The sequence below is a fragment of the Sphaerodactylus townsendi genome, linkage group LG02, assembly GCF_021028975.2.
Source record: "Sphaerodactylus townsendi isolate TG3544 linkage group LG02, MPM_Stown_v2.3, whole genome shotgun sequence".
Lineage (NCBI taxonomy): Eukaryota > Metazoa > Chordata > Lepidosauria > Squamata > Sphaerodactylidae > Sphaerodactylus > Sphaerodactylus townsendi.
This window is the reverse complement of record NC_059426.1, coordinates 92,139,927-92,164,240: the sequence shown is the minus strand read 5'-3', so window position 1 is coordinate 92,164,240 and position 24,314 is coordinate 92,139,927. Positions and strand designations below refer to the sequence as shown.

Genomic DNA, 24,314 nt, shown 5'->3' with positions numbered 1-24,314 from the left:
CCTGACTGGGACGGGAGCGAGCCGGAAGGGATCGCCGCCGTCGGACCCATCTCTGCCCGCTTTCCGCCTGGCTCGGGCTGACCGGGCCGCCTTGGGAGCGAAACCGATATCCGCTCTAGTCAAGTGAGTAGCTTTCATGCCCAGCACTATGTTCTTCCCCTCTGTGAGCCGAAGTATCGCGAGGTTCTCTACTTTTCCTTCCTTCCCACGGCCAGGATTACGTTCTCGCGAGAACAGGAACTAGGGGTTGACGGGGCCTAGTAGGCGCAGTTACCGATAGAGGCGGGGGAGCGGAAGCCCCGGCGTTGGGCGCAGCAGGTGAGGTTTAGCAGTGGTGCGTTGCGCGGTGGAAGGGCAGGGGAGGTGAGACCCAGAGGCCCGCGAAGCGAAGGGCGGCGGATGACGACGGTTAGTTTTGCCCTGCGAACTGGTATGTGGAGTAAGGCTGCGTAGGAGGCACGGAGCGGCTGCGGGACCCCTCGTTAGAAGGCGCCTGTGCGGGCGGTGGCCTCTGCTGTTAGTGAAGGGGGCAGTTAAGCAAGAAGATCCGGTGCTGGTTCTGGGGCCGTGGGGATACAGAGGATGGTGTGTGGCGTCGGATGGTATGTGTTTGGCTAATGCTCAGCTCCTTGGTACAAATGACAGATTCCCCACTGCTTTTGAGAAAAAGGAGGTCCAAGTAACTGAACGTGTGAGGGTGATAATAAAGGGTGGACGAAAAAACAGCGTCGATGGAAGAAGCTCTCTGCTACGTCAGAGGATTTGTGGCATTTATTAGGAGGAATTCTTCTCGCTTCGCACACCTGGTTGCAGTAGGCAGCCTTAAAAGGCTTTGTCGTGTCGGCATGCCTTCCGATGAGTAACTCGCTCTCCTTGCGACATCATGCTGTCTTTCGAAGGGGGACACACATGTGTTGCCCCGTGAAACCCTAGTCTGGGACTGTTTACACACTGCTACAGTCAATGTAGTGGATGTGCAATTACTGGTAGGAATGGTACAATATATTGGTGTGTAGTCAAAGCAATAGGCCGTTTCAAGCTGCAAATGTGCTAGCTTCTTCTGATGATTGATGCCTTCAGAACATCAATATGACAGCAGGTTTTAACTCTTTCAGAGAGCCAGCATGGTATAATAGTTAAAAGGGGCAGACTCTAATCTGGAGAATCGGGTTTCATTCCTGACTCCTCCACATGAAATCTTCTGGGTGATCTCGGGCTAGTCACAGTCCTCTCAAAACTCTCTCAGCCCCACCTGCCTCAGAAGGTGCCTCAGAGGGAGAAAAGCAGATAAAAACCACCTCTTCTTCTTAATTGGAAACATGCCATTACTCTTATTTCCTTGCTGTCATTTTTCTGTCTGTTTTCTGTTGTATTTCTTAATGCCTGAGTAATTCTTGCAACTCTCTTTAGCTGCCCTTTGTTTGTACTTGACTGTTCTTGAAGAATTCTATCTGGTACTTCTGATGTCACCTCTTTACTTAATTCTGCCGAGATGGAACAGTACTTCTCTAGTAGATGATACTGACTCAGTCCCTATATATCTGAAGCTTTTATTTTGCAGTCTAAAAACGTTTTAAATAGTAAACATTTTAAAAGTACATAAACAAGTTGTAAACTCTTCTGTACTCTTATCCTGTAATACAATACGAGATGTTAGAATTTTGTCTGAGTTGGTAATGTTCAAAGAAATTTTCGTATTCATATAGTCTGTCAATAAATAGTAGATTGTGTTTCGGTTTCTGTCTGTCTCGAAAGTTTATACAAAGCTAGATGCCTGATTTCTGAAAATTCTGACAAAATGAGACTCCATTGTATCCTCTCTACTGCTAAAGTCTAGTAAACAGATTCAGAGCATGTATTCTTTTTCTAGCAGTTTTATACAAGAAGTCTTCATGTTTAATCATTTTGTTACTTCCTCAAAACTAGTACTATCTTTCTTTAAAAGACTTAAGGGTAGACTGGCTAATAGTGTCTTATGGTTCCTTAAAGACTGAGAGGGGGGAAAAACAAATGGTGCAGAAGGAAACAGATCCTCTAATAATTGTTACAACCCCTATGGGTTTTGCATGCAGCTTTGTCAGGGGGAATCTTTTTAGTACATCCCCAAGTGTGCATTAAGACAGAAAATGTAGGAATTGTAAAAACCATTCAAGATTTCTTTCCCCTTTGCACCATTTGTTTCTTTGTATTCATTTTAGATTTGAATGCCCCCCACTTTTTGCTTCTTTAAATACTAAACAAAAAAAAATACTATAAGTCTTCATAGACTTCATCAGACGTGTGAAGTGGATTCTAAGTCATTAAGATTTTTATATACGATGAGGACGATGTGCAGGTGAATGAGCCCCTCATTACTAGGCCCTAAAATAGTGATGCACTGTTGCCTGAGTGATGGAATTGGCATATGAGCTTGTTGCGAGGTCTGGACACTGTCTTTGTTGAGTAATGCATGTTGCTGGTGATTAACCTGAGATTAAGAGTTGTGTGGAGGTAGCTTTAACTCTGCCACCCTAGACTTGTTTGAGAGAAGTATCACTGTCAACAATGGTCTATGGATAATGACATCTTAGAGTAATTGGGAGATGGAAGTGACAAAAAAATGTTATTTCACTCATGTGAAATCTGTCAATAATGCCCTTCTGCAGTTTGCATAGCCATAGGGCATAAAGGTCTGTCATTATGCAAAAGAATAGGACACAAATCTGAGAGACAATGGAAATATTCAGAAACCTCTGCGAGAGCTTCTTATTCTTCCAGGACACTCTGTTGCTAACTTGTAAGTTGTTACTCTTCAACAAAGTAAGGGAGGGTGCACTGGAAAACTGCTGGATTGGAATTCCTCAGTAGTTAGTATTATTAGACAATGTTGTTCAACCTATTGGCGTTAAATGGTATAATTAAGTAGATTATAATCACCATTTAGAATTAGCACTGTGTTTTTCTATATGCTGTGGAAGCTTGTGTAAAAAAGTGAGTTGGGAGAATACTGCTTTCTGCATAGTTTACTGCTTTCTGTATAGTTTACAAAGTTATCACATGAACCACTGAGTGCTAGCTTGGGATAAATCTATGAAACATCTTGAAAGTTTATCATATTTTAGAACATTGAGAACTCTGTGACTAATTGAAATATTAACAGTCAGCCAAACACCATCTGTGCTGAATTTTGAAAACATCTTAATATCTGTAAATAAAACCTTTCTTATTAACAATATTCCCTCCTATCCTATTCCATTGCAGTGTTTAATTAAATTCTACTATGTATTTGTTGAACTTTGAAACAGAGAGAGAGAGAAAGAGGGGGTGGGAATCACTTTGGTTCCCTAATCTGGTTCAGATATACCTTTCTTTTAAAGATGTACAGGGTGGAATGACTGAAGAGAACCCCCAGAAAGATATATAGTTATATAGTAGAGCTGACCAGCTGCAAAAATCATAAAAAAAGAAGACCTTAGGAGAACTGGGGAACATTCTTTGCCTTTGGGTATAAGGGAGGTGGGGATTTAACCTCTTGTTATCCCCTGCCTTCAAACTTAAGAGAGAAGCCAGCTTTAGGGAATTTTACAGTTCAGTGTTCTCTGATTCTGTGCAGGTGTTAGCCACCCCCTCCCCCAATGTACTGGTGGTTGGTCATCAAGGCCATCTAATCAGGCCTGTTAATTCTCACATTTCAACTGTGAACCTGACAGGAGAGGGAGAACTCATTCTCATTCTATACTCTTTGTCACCAAGGATTACAAGAGATTTGTGAATTAATCTACCATTTCCTGGACCTTCTTTGTTCTCGAATGCTCCCTTCGGGTCCTAGTGTTTACCTAGTTCTGTCTCCAAAACACTAGGACCCAAGTGGAATATTTGAGAACAAAGAAAGTCCAGGAAATAGTGGATTAATTCACAAATCGGTCATCTTTTGGTGAGAAAGTGTTTAGAAAATCTGATGGATATTGCCCAGTGACTGGTTGAGGAAGTCAGGAGGTTATGGTCAGAGTTTTTCTATATGTTTAGCAGAAGAAGAATCCTTATCCTCTTTACCCTTTTCTTCTCTTCCCTACTTGTTTCCAAGATGGGGTATGTGTGTGTGTAAAATGTTATGATGTTTCAGAACTTATGCTTTAAGAACCAGCTACACTGCGTTAGGACTTCAGTAAGCAATATGGCTAGTCAGTTTTGATATTTTGTACATTTCACAGCTACTAAACTATATGCCAGTGATGGTGAACCTTTTCGAGACCGAGTGCCCAAACTGCAACCCCAAACCCACTTATTTATCTCAAAGTGCCAACACGGCAATTTAACCTGAATACTGAGGTTTTAGTTTTGAAAAAACGGTTGGTTCCAAGGCATGCATTACTTGGGAGTAAGCAACTGTACAACTCTTCCAATGGGTGAATCACGACCCTAGGAGGGTTTACTCAGAAGCAAGCCCCATTGCCAGCAACTGAGCTTACTCCCAGATAAAGGATCACATTTTAGTTCTTCCCATGAAAATCAGTGGGGCTTAACAGCGCTTAACAGGGTTACCTACACTGCTTCCCCAAAACTAGGTCTTGGGTTTAATGCTAGTAGAGCCCAGCAACCCAGGCCAGCCTAGATGTGTGTGTGGGAGGGGGGGGGGGACTCTGTTTGCACGTGCCCACAGAGAGGGCTCTGAGTGCTACCTCTGGCACTCATGCCATAGGTTCGCCACCACTGCTATATGCCATGTTTTATATATTTTTTAAAAAATTCATCAGTAAAGCCTTGTTTTGCTTTATGGTATGTGTTACTTAGGGAGTAACTGAGTTCAAAGCCAGGTACATCTTGGTTATGTTACTGCCCCAAGACAGGGGTAGCCTTGACAATACTTGCATAAAATAGCTAGACTGGCTGCTACTGGCAGATCCCTACTTTTTCCAAGTGTTAGACAATGAAGTTTTGTAAACAGTGTGGCATTTATTTCTTCTAGATTAAAAAAAAACTAAGTTAATCTAAATGAAGCTTTGGTAAAGTTGTAAAATGAGATCATATAGGGTGCCACTGACTACACGCTGTAGTCTTTGTCAGGAAATCAGAATTCCAGACTTGTCTCCTTACTTGATTTGTTTTTCCCAGTTGCTGTCAGTGCAGTTTTCACTTTACTTTCTAAAACTGTAGGTTCCTTTACAGAAGACTCTTCTTGGTAGGAATCTATCATCTTTTCATCTCTTCTGTATAGTTCTTTAGTATATTGTTCCCACCTTTTCTTTATATTGTCCTGTTCAATTAATATATTTCCATGTTGATCTTTCAATATGCCTAACCATGCTTTAAATTTTCCTTTGATTCTTGGATCTTGTGGAACAAAGCTCTTGTTCTTTCTTTTTTGTTCTCTTCTATGCTTTTACACTGGCTATTATAATTGTTGTCTTTGCATCTGAACTGGAACACTGCAGTTAGACTTTTGATTCTGTTTCTGTCACCTTTTACTTTTGTTTCTTGTCTCTAGCAATTTTAAGGTTTTCCTTAGTCATCCATTGAGGCTTTTCATTTCTTTTTGCTACAGGAATAGTCTTTGTGCATTCTTCTCTGATAATATTTGTAGTTTCAACACATAGGTTTTCTGGTTTGCATTCACTTGAACTTAGTAATTCAAATCTGGAGTTTTAAACTTTATTCTAACTTTTCGATATTAACAATTCATGGTCTTTACCACAGTCAGCTCATGACCTTGTGTTAGCAGAGAGAATAGAGCTTTTCCATCTTCTGCTTCAAATTACTAGTCGTACAGTGGTGTCCAAGTGTACAATTGTCTGTTTGGTTGTTTGAAATGTGTTTTCAATGGACAAATTGTTGTCCTCACAAAATTCTATGAATTGTTCTCCTGTTTCACTTCTTGGTCCTAGCCCAGATCTGCCAACAATTCTTAATTCTGCTTTGTTTTCTACTTTTGTATTTTAGTCACCTATGATTATCAGTACATCTTGTTTAAATGTGCGATCAGTTTCCTCCTGTACCCTTGCATAAGAGTTGCATAAGAGTTTTCAATTTCTTTCTCAACAGCACCTGTAGTTGAGGCATAAACATGAATGATATTGTTTTTCATAAGCTTTCTCTGACATTTGATTCATATTTAGTCAGACTTTGCATTATAACTCCTAACTGCCTGTGCAACATCCCACCTCACTTTTAAAGCAATTACTGTTTTTGCCATTCCCTGAGTAAACCATTTCTGACTGAAATGTTATCCAATCCATTTTAGTTCACTCCCAGTATTGAAATGTTTAAACCTGTCTGTTCTCTTCCACTGATGTGGCCATTGATCCCTGTGGGGGATGGATGTATCTTAATATGGTGTCTCAGCTGTGACAGTTTCATCTGGAGTGTCTCAGCTAGGAGTTTAGCCTCTTGACTGAGTCTAGAATCCTTATGATACTGCCCCCAACTTTGCTGACACATAACTCCCCTTACCATGGTAAAGTGTGCATTAAAGTTATATACTGAGTTATGAATTTGGTATTTTATATTATTGAAGCACAAAATTTGTTTAGATGTGGTAGTAATTATTGCATGCATTTCAGTTTTCCCCAGATTTCTGTATTTCTGGGGAAAGCCCATTTTTTTAATAGCTTAAAAATGTCTGGAAAAGTTACATTAATCTGGAAATGTTATTTATGCCCTGCCCTCATCTCTGTGATCACATTTTCTACACCAAGAGGCAGGTGCCGGGGGAAAAGAGAGATGAAGGAGATTCACCAGTGCTTTCTGTCAAGCGCTGCATAAAGCTATCCTGACAATGTAACTATTACTTTCATGGGGTTTTTATTAAAAATATACTTCTTCTACCTGTACTTGTTTATAACCTGTTATCTAAAACTAGAGATAACCATACAAGGCCATGTCATATTTGTCAGCGTAACTGTACTGTGGGATTCAACGCTCAACTTGCTGTGTTGGTAACTCAAAATATACTGGGGTTAGTCCACAGTTCTAAAAATATGAGGCTAACCTACCTTTTTGGTGTGTGGGCATTTGCTCGTAGATGTGCCACCCTTTGCAGAACAGCTTTGTGCCTTCTACATAAGACAAAATGTAGGTTTGCTATTTGACTGGTCAACATTCTCCTTTCTGTTAGTTAAATATGGTCCAGTACTTAATTCTTTCCAGCAGAAAAAAATTGAGAGAATTGTGCTAGTTAAAAAATTGGACATGACCTTCCAGACACTTCACAGAGCTATGTGCCAGGTCACATATAAAGGTCCTCATTCCTAAATGCTTAATAGTATTTGTACTTTTGGAAATATTTCTGGACTTCCAATTTTACTTCAGTTCTTGATCCCTCCTTTGCTGTATTTCTTTTACTGCTTCTTTATTTTGTCTAACATTGTTTACTCCTCTGTGGATCAAGCACATGTCTGTTTGGTGAATGCACAGAGTACATTTGGTCATGGTGGTTTGGTATAATTGCCATGATTAAGCTAATTCATTTTTATCATCAAGTCACAGCTGACCTTTGATGACCCCATAGGGTTTTCAAGTAAAATGACATTCAGAGGTGGTTTGCCATTGCCGTCACATCACGATCCTGGTATTCTTTGGAAGTATTCCATCCAACTGTTAACTTCTGAGATCCGATGAGATCAGACTAACTTGGGCTATTCAGGTCAGTAGCTGTTTGAAAATGGGCAACATATTTCTGATTGGTTAGCTTCAACAGTAATCAGTCACGCTCCTGCATTTCTGACCAACTGCAGTTTCCAGTTACAGTAATTCAACTACACATTTACAGAACATGGATCAGCGTGGCCAGATTGGCTGAGTCTAAGAAATCAGAGACTTGGGGAACCAGGTCAAAGAAGCTCTTGGATGCTGTGCTAACCTGCTTTTCAAACTGCAAGGTTGGGTCCATGAGCATCCCTAAGCATTTAGCCCTACTCTACAGAATCTAACTCCATTCTACCTCGGCCAGTAAACATCAGCTTTCTTGACCAGATTACTTCTGTCTTTTCTGGATTCAGCTTCAGCTTGTTCTTCCTCAGTAACCTGTTATGTTAGATTTCATACATCATAGTGATTCAGCCTAATTGCCTAATATGATTCCAGCTTCCTGTGTGGATTTAAAGAGAAAAGCATGTAACTCTCTTGGACTGATAATATGTAGGGAGGGGACTCTGTGCTTATTAGCCACCCCTTATTATTTCTGTACATATAGAAACTAGGTTGTTGGAAAGAATTCCTTGACTTTCAGCTTCTAATATACAGAGTTCCATTTGCTTTTTTTCCCCAAAATATCAAAATTGGTTTACTGTGTATGTAGAGAAATCTTTCTGATTTCCACAACTCCCCCCACCCCCACCCCCAGTGTCTCTTGGACTTCCAGCAGTGAAAAGAAATGTTTTCTTCATAATCAGGTATGAAATCTGTTGTGCTTCTGGACTGCTGATGTCAGCTGTGTTTTGTGGGGAAGAAATTAACAAGCACTTCTAATATTGCATCTGTTTGTTTTGCATGGCATGTTTAAAGGTCAATATTGCTCTTTTAATGTAGGTTATGAGTGCTGGCTGTATGCTTTTCAGAGCAATAGTGTGAGGAAGCTTGAAGTGGAATGGCAGGACGGCCTCATCCTTATGACAGTAACTCCAGTGATCCAGAGAATTGTGATCGAAAATTGCATAATAGACCCCGTAAACTTTATAAGCATTCAAGGTAGGTAGTGCATATGATGTCTAGCATCCCTAGGCTTTCAGTAAAATGCATTCTGAAAGTACTATATTGTGGATAGTTCTGTTCTGAAAGCAGATGGTATCCTCTGAAAGTAATGGGAAATTTCTTGAATGAGTGTCTTTCTTTAGATAACACTTTTGGATTTGTTAATTTCAGTTCCTGTTTGCTAAGTTTAGAGTACAATCCTAAACAGAGCAAAGCCCTTCTAAACTCATTGACTTCACTGGTTTATAAGAATTTAATTTTGCATATAGTTTCAATGCTAGTCACTAGAAAACATAAAATTTAAAACTGAGTTGACTTTGATTACTGCTGTATGTTATAGTGGCTTCTTCCTAGACGGATAGAATGAGTTTACATGGAACACATTCCTCACCATGTCATAACTGTATGCATCAAGTCGGTTTTGTACATTTAATCTATTTTTAAAACATTTTGCATTTACTCTGGATTGTTAGATGTCTGACAAACTTTTTTGGTCACAATTCTTCTTTTAATGTGACTTTGCTGTTATTAAAAATTTACACATTCATATTTGAAGGCATTTGATGACAGCAATCAATGCTTCATAGCACATTGTATATGTAAAAGTTGCTAAGCAAAGTAATCTCATATTTAGACTGCCTACTTCATCTTAGCATGTAATGTCTTTTGGTCATGAATTTCACTGTGCTTCAAAGTGAACTTTCCTGCTTAACATACTTGTTGCAGAGATGGAAAAATAAGGATAGGATGTAACTAACTTATCAAGTATCGCCTGAATGATAAATGTGAGACTAGAATTTATAATGTCCTATTTTATCCTGAGCACTGTAACATCATTACTTCAGTACTCCAGGAAAACCCATTAGTACAAGATTCTTGTACAATTAGTACAAGATTCAGCTTGAGCCACCATATTATAGAAACTGCTTTGTTTGCATTTCATCTAGCTGGCCCAGGCCAGCTGGAAATGGCCTTTCAATCAAGTTTACTTTGTATTAAAGTAAAAATTTATCAAACACAGATGATGATGACAGTGGAGAATGTTCTCCAGGTTGGGAATTTGCTATTTCTAGAAAAGTCCATTGATTTCTGAGACTAAAAGTGATTTAAGCTTGATTTAAGCATGGTTTCAGCTACTGGAGATAGGTATGGTGATCTGGGATCACCCAAGTTTTTTGGTATTTTGTTAGCATTTTAGACACAGTCAAATTGTTATTGCCCTGAGTCTAAGGAATAGGGAAAATTGCATTTTTCAAGTTTTTAGTGCTTATGCATTTTAAAGCAAATGTTAGACATTTGTCAGTTATTATATTTCAGCCATTTGCTAGAACTGTTGAATCGTACTCTACTATGTCAGATGCAAAATTGACATGTATTAAATTTTGATTTAACATTATTGTTTTTCCTTCAGAGATATTTTAACATAAAAAGAAAGTTGAACTTTTGATATCTATGCTTGAAACAAATGATGCGCTGGGAGGGCCATGATTGGATTTTTGTAGTATCTGTAAACTGTATTATATCTGTTCAGACCCCAGTTTGAATCAGCAAGTAGAGGGAAAGGGTTTTAACCCTTCTACTGCTATATGGTTTTACTAATTCCCGCTCCCCATGTGAATCTGCAAAACAATGAGCAAGTTGCCATGTTAAGTTCTGATGTGTCTCTAACTGAGCTTAAAGGATGCTGAAGGATTTGCAGTCTCCGTGTCTAGCTACATTCTGAATATCATGCATATTGTTGCGCAGCTTAGTGGGAAACTTCATGCCTCCTTTAGTGGCCAAGTACAGGCATTAGGTCAGTGATTTTCTAACAGAATCTAAGATATTAGAATGTTTTTCATTGAGGCTTCTCTCTTGTCAGAGCCATGTGTTTATTTCTGCATCCATGAGAACCAGCTACATGGAATGCTTTCATTCAAATTAAAGCTCATATTTTTCAGATTTCAATATATACCCTATTGTGTGCTAAAGGCCATGGTGTATGGAGAAGTGTGACTGTATGTGCATTTCTGCTTAGTCTGCGGAAGGTTCCAGGTTCAGGAAGTAAATATGAAAGATCTCATCCTGAGACCATGGAGAGCCATTGCCAGTCTGAGTAGACAGTACTGACGGGTGGACCAATGGTCTGATTCATTATAAGGCAGCTTCTGTGTGGCTTTGGATCCTGCACATGTATAAGCAATTGCAATAATTTATTGATGATTTTCAGAATAGAATAGAATAGAATCTTTATTGGCCAAGTGTGATTGGACACACAAGGAATTTGTCTCCGGTGCATATGCTCTCAGTGTACATAAAAGAAAAATACATTTGTCAAGAATCATAAGGTACAGCACTTAATGATTGTCATATAGGTCTAGTAAGCAATCAGGAAACAATCAATAGTAATGAAAGCATAAAATGTAAAATCTTAAAATAAGATAAAATGTCAGCACAGGCTATAGTCATACAGTCATAAGTGGGAGGAGATGGGTAATAGGAATGATGAAAAAAGTAGTGCAGTAATTATATAATAAATATATAATAAATAGTTTGACATTATCGAGGGAATTATTTGTTTAACAGAGTGATGGCATTCGGGAAAAAACTGTTCTTATGTCTAGTTGTCTTGGTGTGCAGTGCTCTGTAGCGACGTTTAGAGGGTAAGAGTTGAAACAGTTTATGTCCAGGATGCGAGGGGTCAGTAAATATTTTCACAGCCCTTTTTTTGACCCGTGCAGTATACAGGTCCTCAACGGAAGGCAGATTAGCAGCAATTGTTTTTTCTGCAGTTCTGATTATTCTCTGAAGTCTGTGTCGATCTTGTTGGGTTGCAGAACCAAACCACACAGTTATAGAGGTGCAGATGACAGACTCAATGATTCCTCTGTAGAACTGTATCAGCAGCTCCTTGGGCAGTTTGAGCTTCCTGAGTTGGCGCAGAAAGAACATTCTTTGTTGTGCTTTTTTGATGACATTTTTGATATTAGGTGACCATTTTAGGTCATGAGATATGATGGAGCCTAGAAATTTAAAGGTCTCTACTGTTGATACTGTGTTGTCTAGTATTGTGAGAGGAGGTAGGATGGGAGGGTTTCTCCTGAAATCTACCACCATTTCTACGGTTTTAAGTGTGTTCAGTTCTAGATTGTTCCAGTGGCACCACGAGGCTAGTTGTTCAACCTCCCGTCTGTATGCAGTTTCATCGTTGTCTCGAATGAGACCAATCACTGTTGTATCATTGTAACATTATTACATCATGGATCATAAAGTTAAGTATTGTATGTTCCTGCCTTCTTGGTGCATGATTTAGTTTACATATAGTATTTGAAATAGAAAGGAGATGTCAAAAGTGTTTTGTATTTTCTTCTACCAGTTTCATAAATCTTTTTGAATTTGCATATAAAAATAAGCTACTGCTTTCATGAGATTATCAAATGCCTCCTTTTTTTTAATACAAAGAAAGTAGTTTTTCTATGTTTGCATATAAAGGAAGCCTCTTGGATTAAAATCTGCAACCATGCTACTGATCAGAAATCTGCCTCTGACCAATACGGGCAATGCCACAAAACTTGGAGGAAAGGTCCCCCCCTTTCAAATCTGGGTGTGCAGCTATCCCTTCATCCCTCTCCCGATACATCCTGGAATTTAGCAAAACAGAGAAAGAGAATGAACCCCCTCCTAGAAAGCTGTACTTTAAAAAGGGGAAAGATGCAAAAAAGGGGGTGGGAAAGGAAGAGATAGAGAGGATTTGGGAATGGGAGTTTGTATATGTGTGAATGACAGAGAAAGAGGGAGGCAGACAGGGAGAGCAAAAGCAAATTATCAATCTTTGGCCAAGGGGGGAAGAAAGATAGGAGGAATTACCCTCCTCAGTGGGTGCCTTTAACCTACCAACAGTTTTCTAGAGCCCATTGTGTTTCTTTGTTCAATGGGCTTTACTGCTAGTTTTAAAAATATTTGGTTCAAAAAATTGTTAAAGTGAGACTTTTGCAAGTATATCAAAAGTTCTTCATGAAGCAGGCAGACTAAGGCCATTTTTGCATAGTGGCAAGAAACTGCTCTCTGCCAGCATAATTCATGCCGGTGGACGCAAGAGACCGTTCACACAGTCTTGTGCAGGCAGCGCCGAGGCTGCTGTGATTCGCAGAGCTGCCCGCAAGTCGTCCCGTTCACCTATCTCTCCTCCCTGCGCAGCTCTGGACAGCTGGAGGGACACGCCCACACTGTCCTCTGACTCTCCAGGGAGGAGAGGTAGGTGAACGGGAAATTGGACTGGCCAAAAGTGGCACCCTCACGCCGGTGTGCTTCGCACCGCACTGGTGGGAAGATGCCACTTTTGAAAAACCTCGCTCAGGGAGTGAGTTTCAAAAGCGGCATCTTTGCACCGCTTGGAGGGGGGGCGAGCACAGTGCTGTGCAAACAGTGCCCCAGGGATGGTATTTTTACTGTCCCTGGGGCGCTGTTTTCTGCCTGTGCAGAAACAGCCTAAGAGTACAAAAGCTAAATATGGTAGGTGGAGAATATTTGTTGTTTATCTAAGTAATGAGCACATAGTAGAGAAATGCTTTCAGTTTAGGGAAAATGTTCCTGGATTTAATATCTTATTTCCATAGTTCCTTTTCTTTCTTACACTGTCTGAGGTAGGAAATATGCCCTGTACTTTCAGTCTTTCTTTTTAAAGACTTTTAAGGTATGCCTTTATGAATAATCTTTTAATAGTAAGGGACTGTATAGGTTGTTTGCTGAAAAGTTGTACACTGTATGGATATTTTTTAGTTTTATGTGTTCAAAATTTACTGACTCATGTAGCCATCTCAAATTGAAATCTTATTGTAAAGATAAGCTTTTATATACTGCAGCACAGGTGTTGCAGTTAGTTCAGGAATAACTAAATGTTCATTAAGTTTTGTTCTCTTCTGTAATCAGTGACCTAGATCAGGGGCTGATGGGAATTGTAGTCCATAACATCTGGAGTGCCAAAGGTTTGCCACCACATGTGGTAGTGTAATCAAAACACTGTAATCAAAACACTGCCATGCTCAGAACATATATAGCTGCCCCTGCTTGTTTACACATGCAGTTTTAAGAGTTGATTGTATTTATCTTATTTTGTTTTAAATAGTAATGGCTGAGCAATTTATTAAAAGTGTTTAGGTGTAAAATACCCAGAAGGTAATCTATAGAATGCTAAACGAAGACCTGTCTTGAATGGCCATAAAGTTAGGCAGGAAAGATATGTGACAGAAGAAACCGTTTTCAGATGTTGTGTTAGTTTATTGAAACATGACAAGCTGGCAGGACTAGAAATAGCTTCGCAGATGGCACTTGGCAATACACCAAGTAGATCTCCTCTTATGCATTCCTTATACTGTCCATCAACTACGTTAGCCAATAGCTGCTGAGAGATGAGAAGATGGTGAGCATGAATTCAGCATACAAGAGGCTGTGAGGTCAGACGTCAGTACAGCACGGCTGAGTCAGTGGCTGTAAAAAAATGAATTGAATTAATATCTAGGGGGCTTGTGTCTCTGGGCCTTTAATAGACTGAATAGCCATGGGAACTGATGCTAGAAAGTGAAGCTGGCTAACGGTGCAATGGAATACTGGGAGGAGGATGAAAATAGCAAATATGCTGAACTTAGCAAGTAATGCCAAAGGATGCTGAGCTGGCTTCCGAATCTGTCGCCTGGAAAGGAGCAGATTTCCTTTGTACTTTGGTCTCAATATTTTCCCCATGTTTTTGCATTTCTTCCCTACTCTACACAAAAAGCAGGTGCGTAACGGGTAATAATCTTTTAATCTAGGCACTGTTTAATGGGGCAGGAGTACATCTGTTCTTTGTGTAGCTTGATTAGTTGAAATATCGGACAAAGAGCAGATGTAATGTAATTTTTTTGTGTACAATAAGTGACTGTAATGTAAGCACAATCGTTTAGACTTTATTGTGTTTTCCAATAGATTGAACTGACAGGAATGTAAACTTTTAAATGAATTCAGCTTCTCAGAAGGAGGTCGGTTTTAGTTAACTGCTGGCTTTCTTAGCAAAAAGAAGAAAATTATTACATCATTTGAAAGGTTTATAGGTGAAGCTTTTATAGGTGCAACATTAATTTATAATTACTTTATCAGGAAAAAATGGCTATGTTGAGTTTTTTTAAGTGATCGTACATTTAAACTGATCATTTGCAATTCTTCTCAGTCACTGACAATTAAAATAAAGGTTTTTGCTTCAGATCTGATATTTTGGCAGATACTGCTTTTTTCCCTTTTATCTGGTTGGTAAATTATGGTTGATCTGTAGAACTGGGTTTTCATTCTTGTAATTTAAGCCTTAGTTATTATTTCATAGTGAAAAGCATGATAGCGGTAGTCGGACATGCTGAGAAATTAAATATATTTTCATACAAAAATAACTTGAGATGAAGCCAAGCCTTTCAAAGTTCTGATTAGTTTGAAACTTGGGCCCTCCCTGTGTTATTGTCATGAAGAGACCTTGAAGTTGATTGTGTTGTCTGTTTAGGAACATTGAAGTGATTGTGTATAGTTGGTCACTAAGTGGTTCCATTATGACTACACTATTTACCATCATTCTGACACACTGACTACCTTGCTGTCTGTTGGTGTGCTTTAGTGTGGAGATGAGCAGTCATCATTCGATGTGGCAAGTTAATGCACATGAATGGCTTATAGCTTGGAACAGCTGACACATGAAAATAATTTGAAAGGATTCTCTGGCATTTGGACTTTGCGAGTTGTTTTAGGTTCATGTTGTGGACCTTTTTTACTACTTGCAAAGGACAGTGGGCTTGGAGGGTGAGAGTGTTACAATGATTTTATTCTTTTCTGTCTGATGATGTTCAGAGTATTGTAACTTTTTTTAGCTTGGATTTGTGTTTTCCTCCATTTTATCCAGCTTTTATGTGAAGCCTCTTGTTGAAATCGTCTGTTCCTTTTTTGGAGCTGAGTGCTGTCAATGTCAGTAACCCATCGCTATACATCTTTTTATCAAAGGTGGTCATCAACAAAAGCACTGCATTAGGGCGATTTGATAATTCTGTGCCGCCTGCATTTTCTCTCCCGGTTCAAATAAACACACCAAAGCCATAAAGTAAGCTGGCTCCCACATGCTAAAAGTCCTGGGATTTCTTTGGAGCTGCCAAGCCCACCTCTCACTCAAAACCTGTTGGCTTCAATTGAAGAGGTAGGTGGGAAAGGAAGCCTGGAGCAGGAGAAAAGAGATTCGCCAAATCTGTGGCTCCCAACTATAGCTGTGCAGTTCCTAACCCATTCCAGGCTTTCTTTCCCACCTCTCTGCTTAGTCTCTTCTCTTTTGGTGCAATTAAGTGTGCTAAGAGCACTCCACCTACCCGCCATCCCTCTTTTAACTTTGGGAGAGGCTCAGAATTGAAAGGTGCACAATCTGCATTGTATGTGCTTGGCCCTTCTTAGCCCAGAAAGAACATTCCCAGACTGTGTGCATGCCACCTTATTATTGCCATTGCCTTCTCTGCCACCATCTCCTTTACTTCCTTTTATCTTTTGACCTGTTTTATAACAAATGTAAGTGGCCCTGTTTATAACAAACTGCTTTTGCTACAGTTAATTGGAAAGTGTATTCAGTAAAACAAGTGCTGGTTATTAGGCAAAACAAATGGATTTTACTTTTTTTTATTTCTAACCTTTGGGGATTTCTAATGATTTTTAACCTGCTGGTAAAAATGTGTGTGTGTGTAATGTACCATCGAGTTGCAACCAACTTATGGCAAACTAATAGGGGTTTCAAGACAAGTGACTAACAGAAGTGATTTGCCATTGCCTTTCTACTGGGGGCGGGGAAGACATCTTGAAGTGAGATATGCTCTTCACCACTTGCAGGGAGGTAGGAACCAATTAGAATTCTTTGCCGTCACTTCCTGTGTGGGGCTTCTGGGTTATCTTCCTTCAGTATTTGTTCCTACCTTGCAGGGTGTGCAGCGTCTGAGCTGAGCTCCTCTTGCGCCATTGTTATATGTGTGCTGTGAGTTCCTTTCCTACCCGTCCAGTCTAAAGTGCTAGTAATTGTTGTCTCCCAGTGTGAATTTCTGTGTGTCAGTTAGTGGTGTGTATTTTGTGTGCTCCTTAGTGTGTGTCTGTATTTTAAAAAGCGGCAGGAAAGGAGCACCATGTCCTCGGGTTCCTTCACCCCCCCCAAGGGAAAACTTCTCCAGCTCGGCAGCTGAGAGGACCAGAACAAAAAGCAAAAAACAGGCTGAGCGCTTCTCTCCCGAACGGAGAACCACGGGACAGCAAGCGCAAGAGAAAAACGCGGCAGGGCGCAAGGAGGGACCTCCCGCTCCCAAGAAGAAGAAGAAAACAGCAAAAATGTCGCGTGGGAGCTGTGTGCCTTCCCAGGGCGCTGCCGCACCGGCCGGCTCCCAGCCGAGCACCTCCAACCCTTCGCAGGATTTGGAGTGCTTGGCAGAAGGACCGACGGGCCAGGAGGGGGAAGGAAGCGGACCGCAAGGCGCCCGTCCGACCAGGCAAGTCCCCAGGCCAGATCCTATCTCAGGGAGGGAGGAGGAAACATCGCTGCAAGCCGGTAATGAGCACTTAGCAATCATCAACCCGGGCTCCTCCCTGAGAGAAAACGCGGTTCCCGCCAATTCAGCAGTCTCAGCCTGGCAAGCGGCTCCCCCTGCTGCCTTTGCTGAGGTACTGCGGGTGGAGATAGAAAAAGTCTTCAAGGCTAGGGAACGCAGGCTGGTGCATCACAGAGAAGCAGCACCTTCTCAAAGCTCCCTAAATCAACCCACAACCAACCCAACCAGAGGGGCTCGGGTGGGACGCCACAGGGACCCCATTGAGTTCCCAGAGGAGGAGGATGACGGGTCAGAAGGGGAAAATGAAGAGGAAATGGGAAGATTCTCAGAGGGCGAGGAAACCTCAGAAGAGGCCTCTGACCAATCTACCAAACTGTTTAAAAATGAGGATTTGCAAATGCTAATAAGCAAAACTGTCTCAGCCTTAGATCTGAAAGATAAAGCAGATGCTGAAGACCCAGATGACCCAATGGGGGAGGGCACCTCAAATAAAACTATCAAGGGCTTCCCTAAAGGGAAGGATAATTATTTCCCAAAAGATTCTGAGGGGGAAAAGTTTTTCCCAGTTCCTGAGTATTATGTTAACCGCATTAAGAGGGAATGGCTTAATCCAGCGGGCAGGAAGGCACTCCCCGCCTCCTTCAAAAAGACATACCTACTACCCAACCCCTTCCATCACATGTTGCGGAACCCGCCGGTGGATGCTCCAGTAGTCACTCTCCACTCTGGGGGGCTGGTAGCCAAGGAAGGAGAGGGATCCATTAAGGACCCTCTGGACCGCAGATCAGAAGCGGCGCTGCGCAGATCACATGATTGGCTAGCAGCAATAATTAAATCCTTAATCCCGTCCTCCACAGTTTCCAGGGCGTCAATGGAATGGCTCAAAAGAATTTTAGAGAGGCTAGAGGAAACGGCCCTGAGGGAGGGAGTAGAGAGAGTCTTAATAGCCAATGCATTCATAGCAGATGCCACCATGGATGCCATAGCCCTAGTGGCCAGGACAATAGCTTCCAACATGGTGGCAAGAAGAAACGCCTGGCTCCGCCCCTGGCAGGCAGACACAAATACAAAACATGTAGTAGCAGCCTATTCTTATTTCGGGAGAGCACTATTTGGGAAAGAGCTAGACCAAGTGCTTGTGGAGACCAAGGACAAAAAGAAGGCTATGCCCAAGGTTGTCAAACCAGAAAGGTCTCAGGGATTTCAGAGAACAACATTCAGATCCCATAGAACCCTCCCTAGAGCTCCCAGGGACAGTCCACGCCAAAATTGGCAAAACCAGAGCTCCTTTCGGAACAAGCAAAACTTTCGCCCCTTCAACAAACAAAACAAAAACTTCAAAACAGACCACAACAAACAATGACGATTTGGACCCGCCTGTAGGGGGTCGCCTTGCCAAATTCAGTCACCATTGGCAGGGCACACATGTGGACAGATGGGTGCAACAAGCAGTACAGGATGGTTACACAATAGAACTGGTAAAAATACCAAAACCACACTTCGTCCACTCTCCACTGTCAAAAGACCCCCAAAAGGCAAAAAGAACCCTAAAAGCAATAGAACACCTGATACAAATTCAGGCTGTAGAGGTAGTGCCGATGCAGGAGAGATCGTCAGGAATTTATTCACATTTCTTTACGGTCCCCAAAAAATCAGGGGACTGCAGAGCAGTACTGAATCTAAGGTTCCTTAACAAATTTGTCAAAGTACCAAAATTCAAGATGGAGACACTGAAATCCATATCGCTGGCACTACACCATGGGGACTTTCTCACGTCATTGGACCTAAAAGAAGCGTACCTACACATTATGATTCACCCAACACACAGAAGGTTCCTCAGATTCGCAGTGGGGAGAAGACACATGCAGTACAGAACTCTCCCGTTTGGGCTGGCAACGGCCCCGAGAAGATCTCAAAGATCCTTCTGGCACCTATAATACTGCTCAGGGAGACGGGGATACACATCTACCCCTACCTAGACGACCTGCTGATATGTTCCAAGTCCCTACAGCAGGGGACCAAAGACGTGGAAATAGTACAAGAAGTGTTACAACGACACGGGTTCCTCATAAACCTAGAGAAAAGCTCGCTTACTCCAGTGCAACGGTTAGATCACTTAGGGGCCTCTATAGATACTCTAGAGGAAGCACTGTTTATTCCAGAAGAGAAAATAGCAAAAATCCAGCAAGCAACCAGGAAAATACTTGCATCACGCCAACACTACCTGCTACAACTGGCGAGCTTGCTGGGGATGTACATATCAGTGATAGACCTGTCCCAATGGGCAAGATTTCACGCCCGATCACTACAACTATTCCTGAGACGATTCCAGACAGACATCATCCTGAAGAAGGACAAGAGAGTGATTCTACCTATAGCTGTCAAGAACAGCCTACACTGGTGGATGTCAAGAAAAAATCTTATGAAGGGAAAACGGTATCTGCATACACAGAGACCGCAAATCTACACAGATGCCAGCCTCTCGGGCTGGGGGGCAACCCTGGACCAACAATTCGTACAGGAAAACTGGTCGCAACAGGAATCAAAACTGCCAATAAACCTCCTAGAAACAAGGGCGATCTCCCTGGCACTGAGACACTTCCAGACAAAGTTAAAACAAAAACACGTGGTCGTGAGAACGGACAACGTCGCGGCAAAAATGTACATAAACAATCAAGGAGGGTCAAGGTCTCGACAACTACACCAGGAAGCCTCCAAAATACTTCAGTGAGCAGTAGAGAACCTGCTTTCCCTCGAAGCGCGTCATATCAAAGGGAAACAGAACAAGAAAGCAGATTGGCTGAGCAGACAGCAGATCCAGGAAGGAGAGTGGCAGCTGAACCCACGAACTTTCAGACAGATTACAGAAATCCTAGGTCAACCGATGGTGGACTTATTTGCGAACCCGAGCAACACTCAGGTGGAGCTGTTCATGTCCAGATTCTACAACAGCAGAGCAATAGACACAGATGCCCTGACAGCACCATGGCCGCCGGGACTGTTGTATGCATTCCCACCATTTCCCCTACTCCCCAGAGTGCTAAAGAAAATAAGGGAAGAAAGAGCTATGGTGATTCTGATTGCGCCTCGCTGGCCCAGGAGACCCTGGTTCTCGTCGCTCCAAGAAATGAAGATAGCACCTCCAATTCCCTTGGACCCAGAGCCCGATCTCCTACGACAGGGCCCGATCAGTTTCCCAGATCCAGAATGTCTGCAGCTGACCACGTGGCTTGTGAAAGGAGAAGACTAATGGGCAAAGGATTCTCTGCAAAAGTAACCAACACTATCTTAGCCGCGCGAAAACGGTCCACGATTAATATCTATAACTCGTCATGGAAGGCATTTGTGAGGTGGAGCAACGCACATTCAGTGAACCCAGAACACCCTTCTCTACAGAACGTTCTGGAATTCCTACAACGTGGCTTCGATTTAGGCCTTAGAAGCTCCACCTTGAAGAGACAGTTGGAGGCCATAGCAACGGTTTGTCCATACATAGACGGTTCCCCTATTACTAGGCAAAAGGACATTATGAACTTCCTTAGGGGGGTCAAGTTGTCTCAGCCATCAACAATACACAGATTCCCATCGTGGAGGTTACACGCGGTACTAACAGCACTCACAAGACAACCGTTCGAACCAATTCAATCGGCAAATCTAAAATGGGTGAGAATGAAAGTGCTATTCCTTATCGCCATTACGTCAGCAAGGAGAGTCTCAGAACTGCAAGCCCTATCCACGAACCCAAAATTGTGTATCTTCCACAAGGATAGAGTTACACTGAGACTAGACCCAGCATTCATCCCTAAAATAAACTCGCATTTCCATCGGAAACAGGACATCACGATCCCAAATTTTATGCCAAATCCTAGACACCCAAAAGAGCAATGATGGCATACGCTGGATGTCAGAAGGGCACTAAAAGCCTTCCTCATGAGGTCAGAACCCCTAAGGAAATCAGAAGCTCTATTTGTAAACATTCAACCACCAAAAACGGGGTTTCCAATGTCTAAGGCAGCCATCAGCTCGAACCTGAAGGCAACGATCATAGAAGCCTACAAGGCTAGCGGGCTGCCCATACCTTCAGGCATCTCTGCGCACTCAATCAGAAGCGCGGCAACAAACGCAGCATTAAGAAACCACGCTTCAGTGGAGGAGATTTGCAAAGCAGCAACGTGGGCGTCAATATCCTCCTTTGTAAGACACCAGACTCAATTCCATTGCGGCATCAGAAGCGGCATTTGGTAAAAGAGTTCTGAAAACAATCATTGGAGATTAAAGAGACCCACCCTAATTAGGGGACACTGCTCGGGGAGGTCCCATTTCAAGATGTCTTCCCCCCCCCCCCCAGTAGAAGAGTCCATTGGATACTCACCGTGAAGGGCTTTTCTACTGGAGGGGAGGGAAGACATCTTGGCCCTCCCTGGTCTCTATTTATCTCCAATGACGTTCTTACAGTTCAAGAATGTATACAGAAAAGGGTAGGATGGATTCAGAAATTAAGTCAGCTCAGGTTATGTTCAATGTTGTTACAGTTGTGTTACTTGTTTTACGTTGAGTCTGTTATTCCTGGGGGGCCTCTTTCTCTTACTGCTGAGTCAGAAGGGATACTGAAGGAAGATAACCCAGAAGCCCCACACAGGAAGTGACGGCAAAGAATTCTAATTGGTTCCTACCTCCCTGCAAGTGGTGAAGAGCATATCTCACTTCAAGATGTCTTCCCTCCCCTCCAGTAGAAAAGCCCTTCACCGTGAGTATCCAATGGACTCTTCTCCCTCTGAACTTGAGGACACGTGATTCCTACTGCTTGTTATGAAGGCAGGAACAAGAATTCTTTTTCCTGTTTCCTGTGGGGATTGCCATCCTCTCAGGGTTTTTCCTGCCTGTAGGGAGACCAGACATCTTTGTGACTGTGCTGTCTATCCTTATTAACATTCTATTTTACCATTAATTTATTCTTCTACCAATCTTTTAACATTGACTCTAAAGTCTCTTATTTCTTTTTGCTGTTCTGAGGCTTAGGGAAAGAGAGGGGGAGGGGCACAGAGCTTCAATTCAGATGGAAAAAGAGAGAACGACTGTGGCTAGTCCTAGCCATGAGGGATTCTTTTCAGAGGAAGATCATAGAAGCTCCTATGGTCCCGGAAGGGACAAAAATGGCAATTCCAGCAGGCTCGACTCACAGGACTGCCTTAGCCAAGGAAAAGGACCTCTGGCCACCATTTTCTGCCACTATAGGGAAGCACGCAAGATAGACAGCATCCCCCAAATGGTGGCTGAATTTGTTCCCACAATTGCTCAAGCAACTGGGGAAAAGAGCTGCTTGCAGAATGAGATGGGGAAACAGGGTGATCAGTTGGCTCCTGGTGGTTCCCTGTTCATTGGCAGTCAGCTTGCTGCATTATTTATATTTATTTATTTATTTATTGGTTAGGTTTATATACCGCCCTCCCCCGGAGGGCTCAGGGCAGTGAACAATAAAATAGAGCACATATGCCAACTTTAAAATCTGTTCAGTATCAAATAATATAGGCTCTAATAAAATAAACCCACCCCATTAATGCAGCATTATTAAAATCCACATAAAAGATGGCGGCTACTATCAAATCCCCTTTAAAACCAGAGGGAAGGGGCGGCAGGATCCATTTGATATTATAAGGAGGGAGACTGGTATTAGACTGGTAACTGGCATTAGACTGGTAACTTTTCTATGAGGGGGTCCTTTACTCTTCCCATTGACTTCGTGGATTTTATTAAGGAGACCATGGTACAATGGATGAAAACATTTTGCAAACAGAGGGGGATAGGAACTGAGATGAGGAACCCTGTATATCCATCTTCCATTTCTAGAATTTTTTGAACAAAACAATTGAAGGTGGAATGGGAAAAAAAACCTATTGCCAGCCATCAATTTCCAGGTTTTATTTAAAAACTCTATGCTATACCTGGCTATGTAAATGAGAATTACAGGTACCATTAATGGATGCTCCAATCATGGCCCTACAGTCATCCAGACTAGTGACAGAAGATAGAAGGGTCACGTCAGAGATGTCCTTGACAGAATCGCAGACCAGGTCACCAAGAAGGTGCATTAGGCCATGGCCTTGGTGATCAAAGAGACAACTTCTGTCTCTTGTTTCCACTCATTGTTTCCAGAGTGTCAATCATATGTGCCAGAAAGATGACTCAACTTTTATCAGACTCCAACTGCAGACTTTAGGAAGGAGCCAATTGTCTTCTCAAAATGGTTTCCTTTATGGCAGATGTTACATTGGATTCTTTGTTGTTTTCATCCAGAGCTCTAGTATAACAGCTGCCACCTGTCATCTCTTGTGGTTGAGATTGCGGGTGGTTACAGCCTATAACTTTCAAGGAAACAAGCTTTTTGGTGAGGTTCTTACCAAGATCCTGGCAGAAAAAAAAGATAAATCAAAGGTGATGCCTAGATATCTCAGAAAAATAGGATATTCCAGAGCAATCCTTCCTTTCACTCCCAACATATGCTACCGAGATTCCACTTGGATTTTCATAAAAACAACTGGTCCCAGTCATGACAATCCTTCAAGAAAAAAGTCATTTAGTAGGAGATTCCAAGCTAAAGGTGATTAACCTGATACCTACAACATCAAACAAAGCATGACTTGGACACTCCACCAGTGGGGGGTGGCGACTGTACCTCTTTAGAAACTCATGGATTCAGTCTCACACAGACAGTTGGGCATTAGAAGTGGTGTCAATACATTATTTCATACAGTTCAGCACCCTCCCACTGTAACGGATAATTTCCCCTCAAAATTAAAAAATATACTAAAGAGAGAATGGACCTTAAAAGTTGTACAACATCTTCTAAAGATTCAAACCATAGAATCAGTATCCAAAGAAGAACAAGGAAGAAGAATATACTCTGATTATTCCAGTTCACCTGCAATAGCTACAATTTTGAGTGGAAGGCAGGAATGTTAAATTCTGAGCTCTACTTCTTGGACTCTGCCCCCAGGGTGTTATTCAAGATGTTCGTCAGTCAAGTGGTGTGACTAAGAGAACAGAGTGTGCATGTACACCCCTACTTAGATGGCATATTAGTGAGAACCA

General features: G+C 41.9%; 1 protein-coding gene across 8 annotated transcripts in view; it reads left to right on the top strand.

The window, feature by feature from the left end:
- The first annotated feature begins 233 nt into the window (after positions 1 to 233).
- The window catches only part of BTBD10 (BTB domain containing 10), a 46,644-nt gene continuing 22,563 nt past the window's right edge, over positions 234 to 24,314 (top strand). The window contains exons 1-2 of one of the 8 annotated variants that reach the window (XM_048487040.1): positions 235 to 318; positions 8,503 to 8,661. In XM_048487040.1, the coding sequence (XP_048342997.1) occupies positions 8,561 to 8,661 (101 nt within the window). In that variant the 5' untranslated portion in view covers positions 235 to 318; positions 8,503 to 8,560. The other 7 variants (XM_048487041.1, XM_048487042.1, XM_048487039.1 and 4 more) reach the window with 7 other exon arrangements.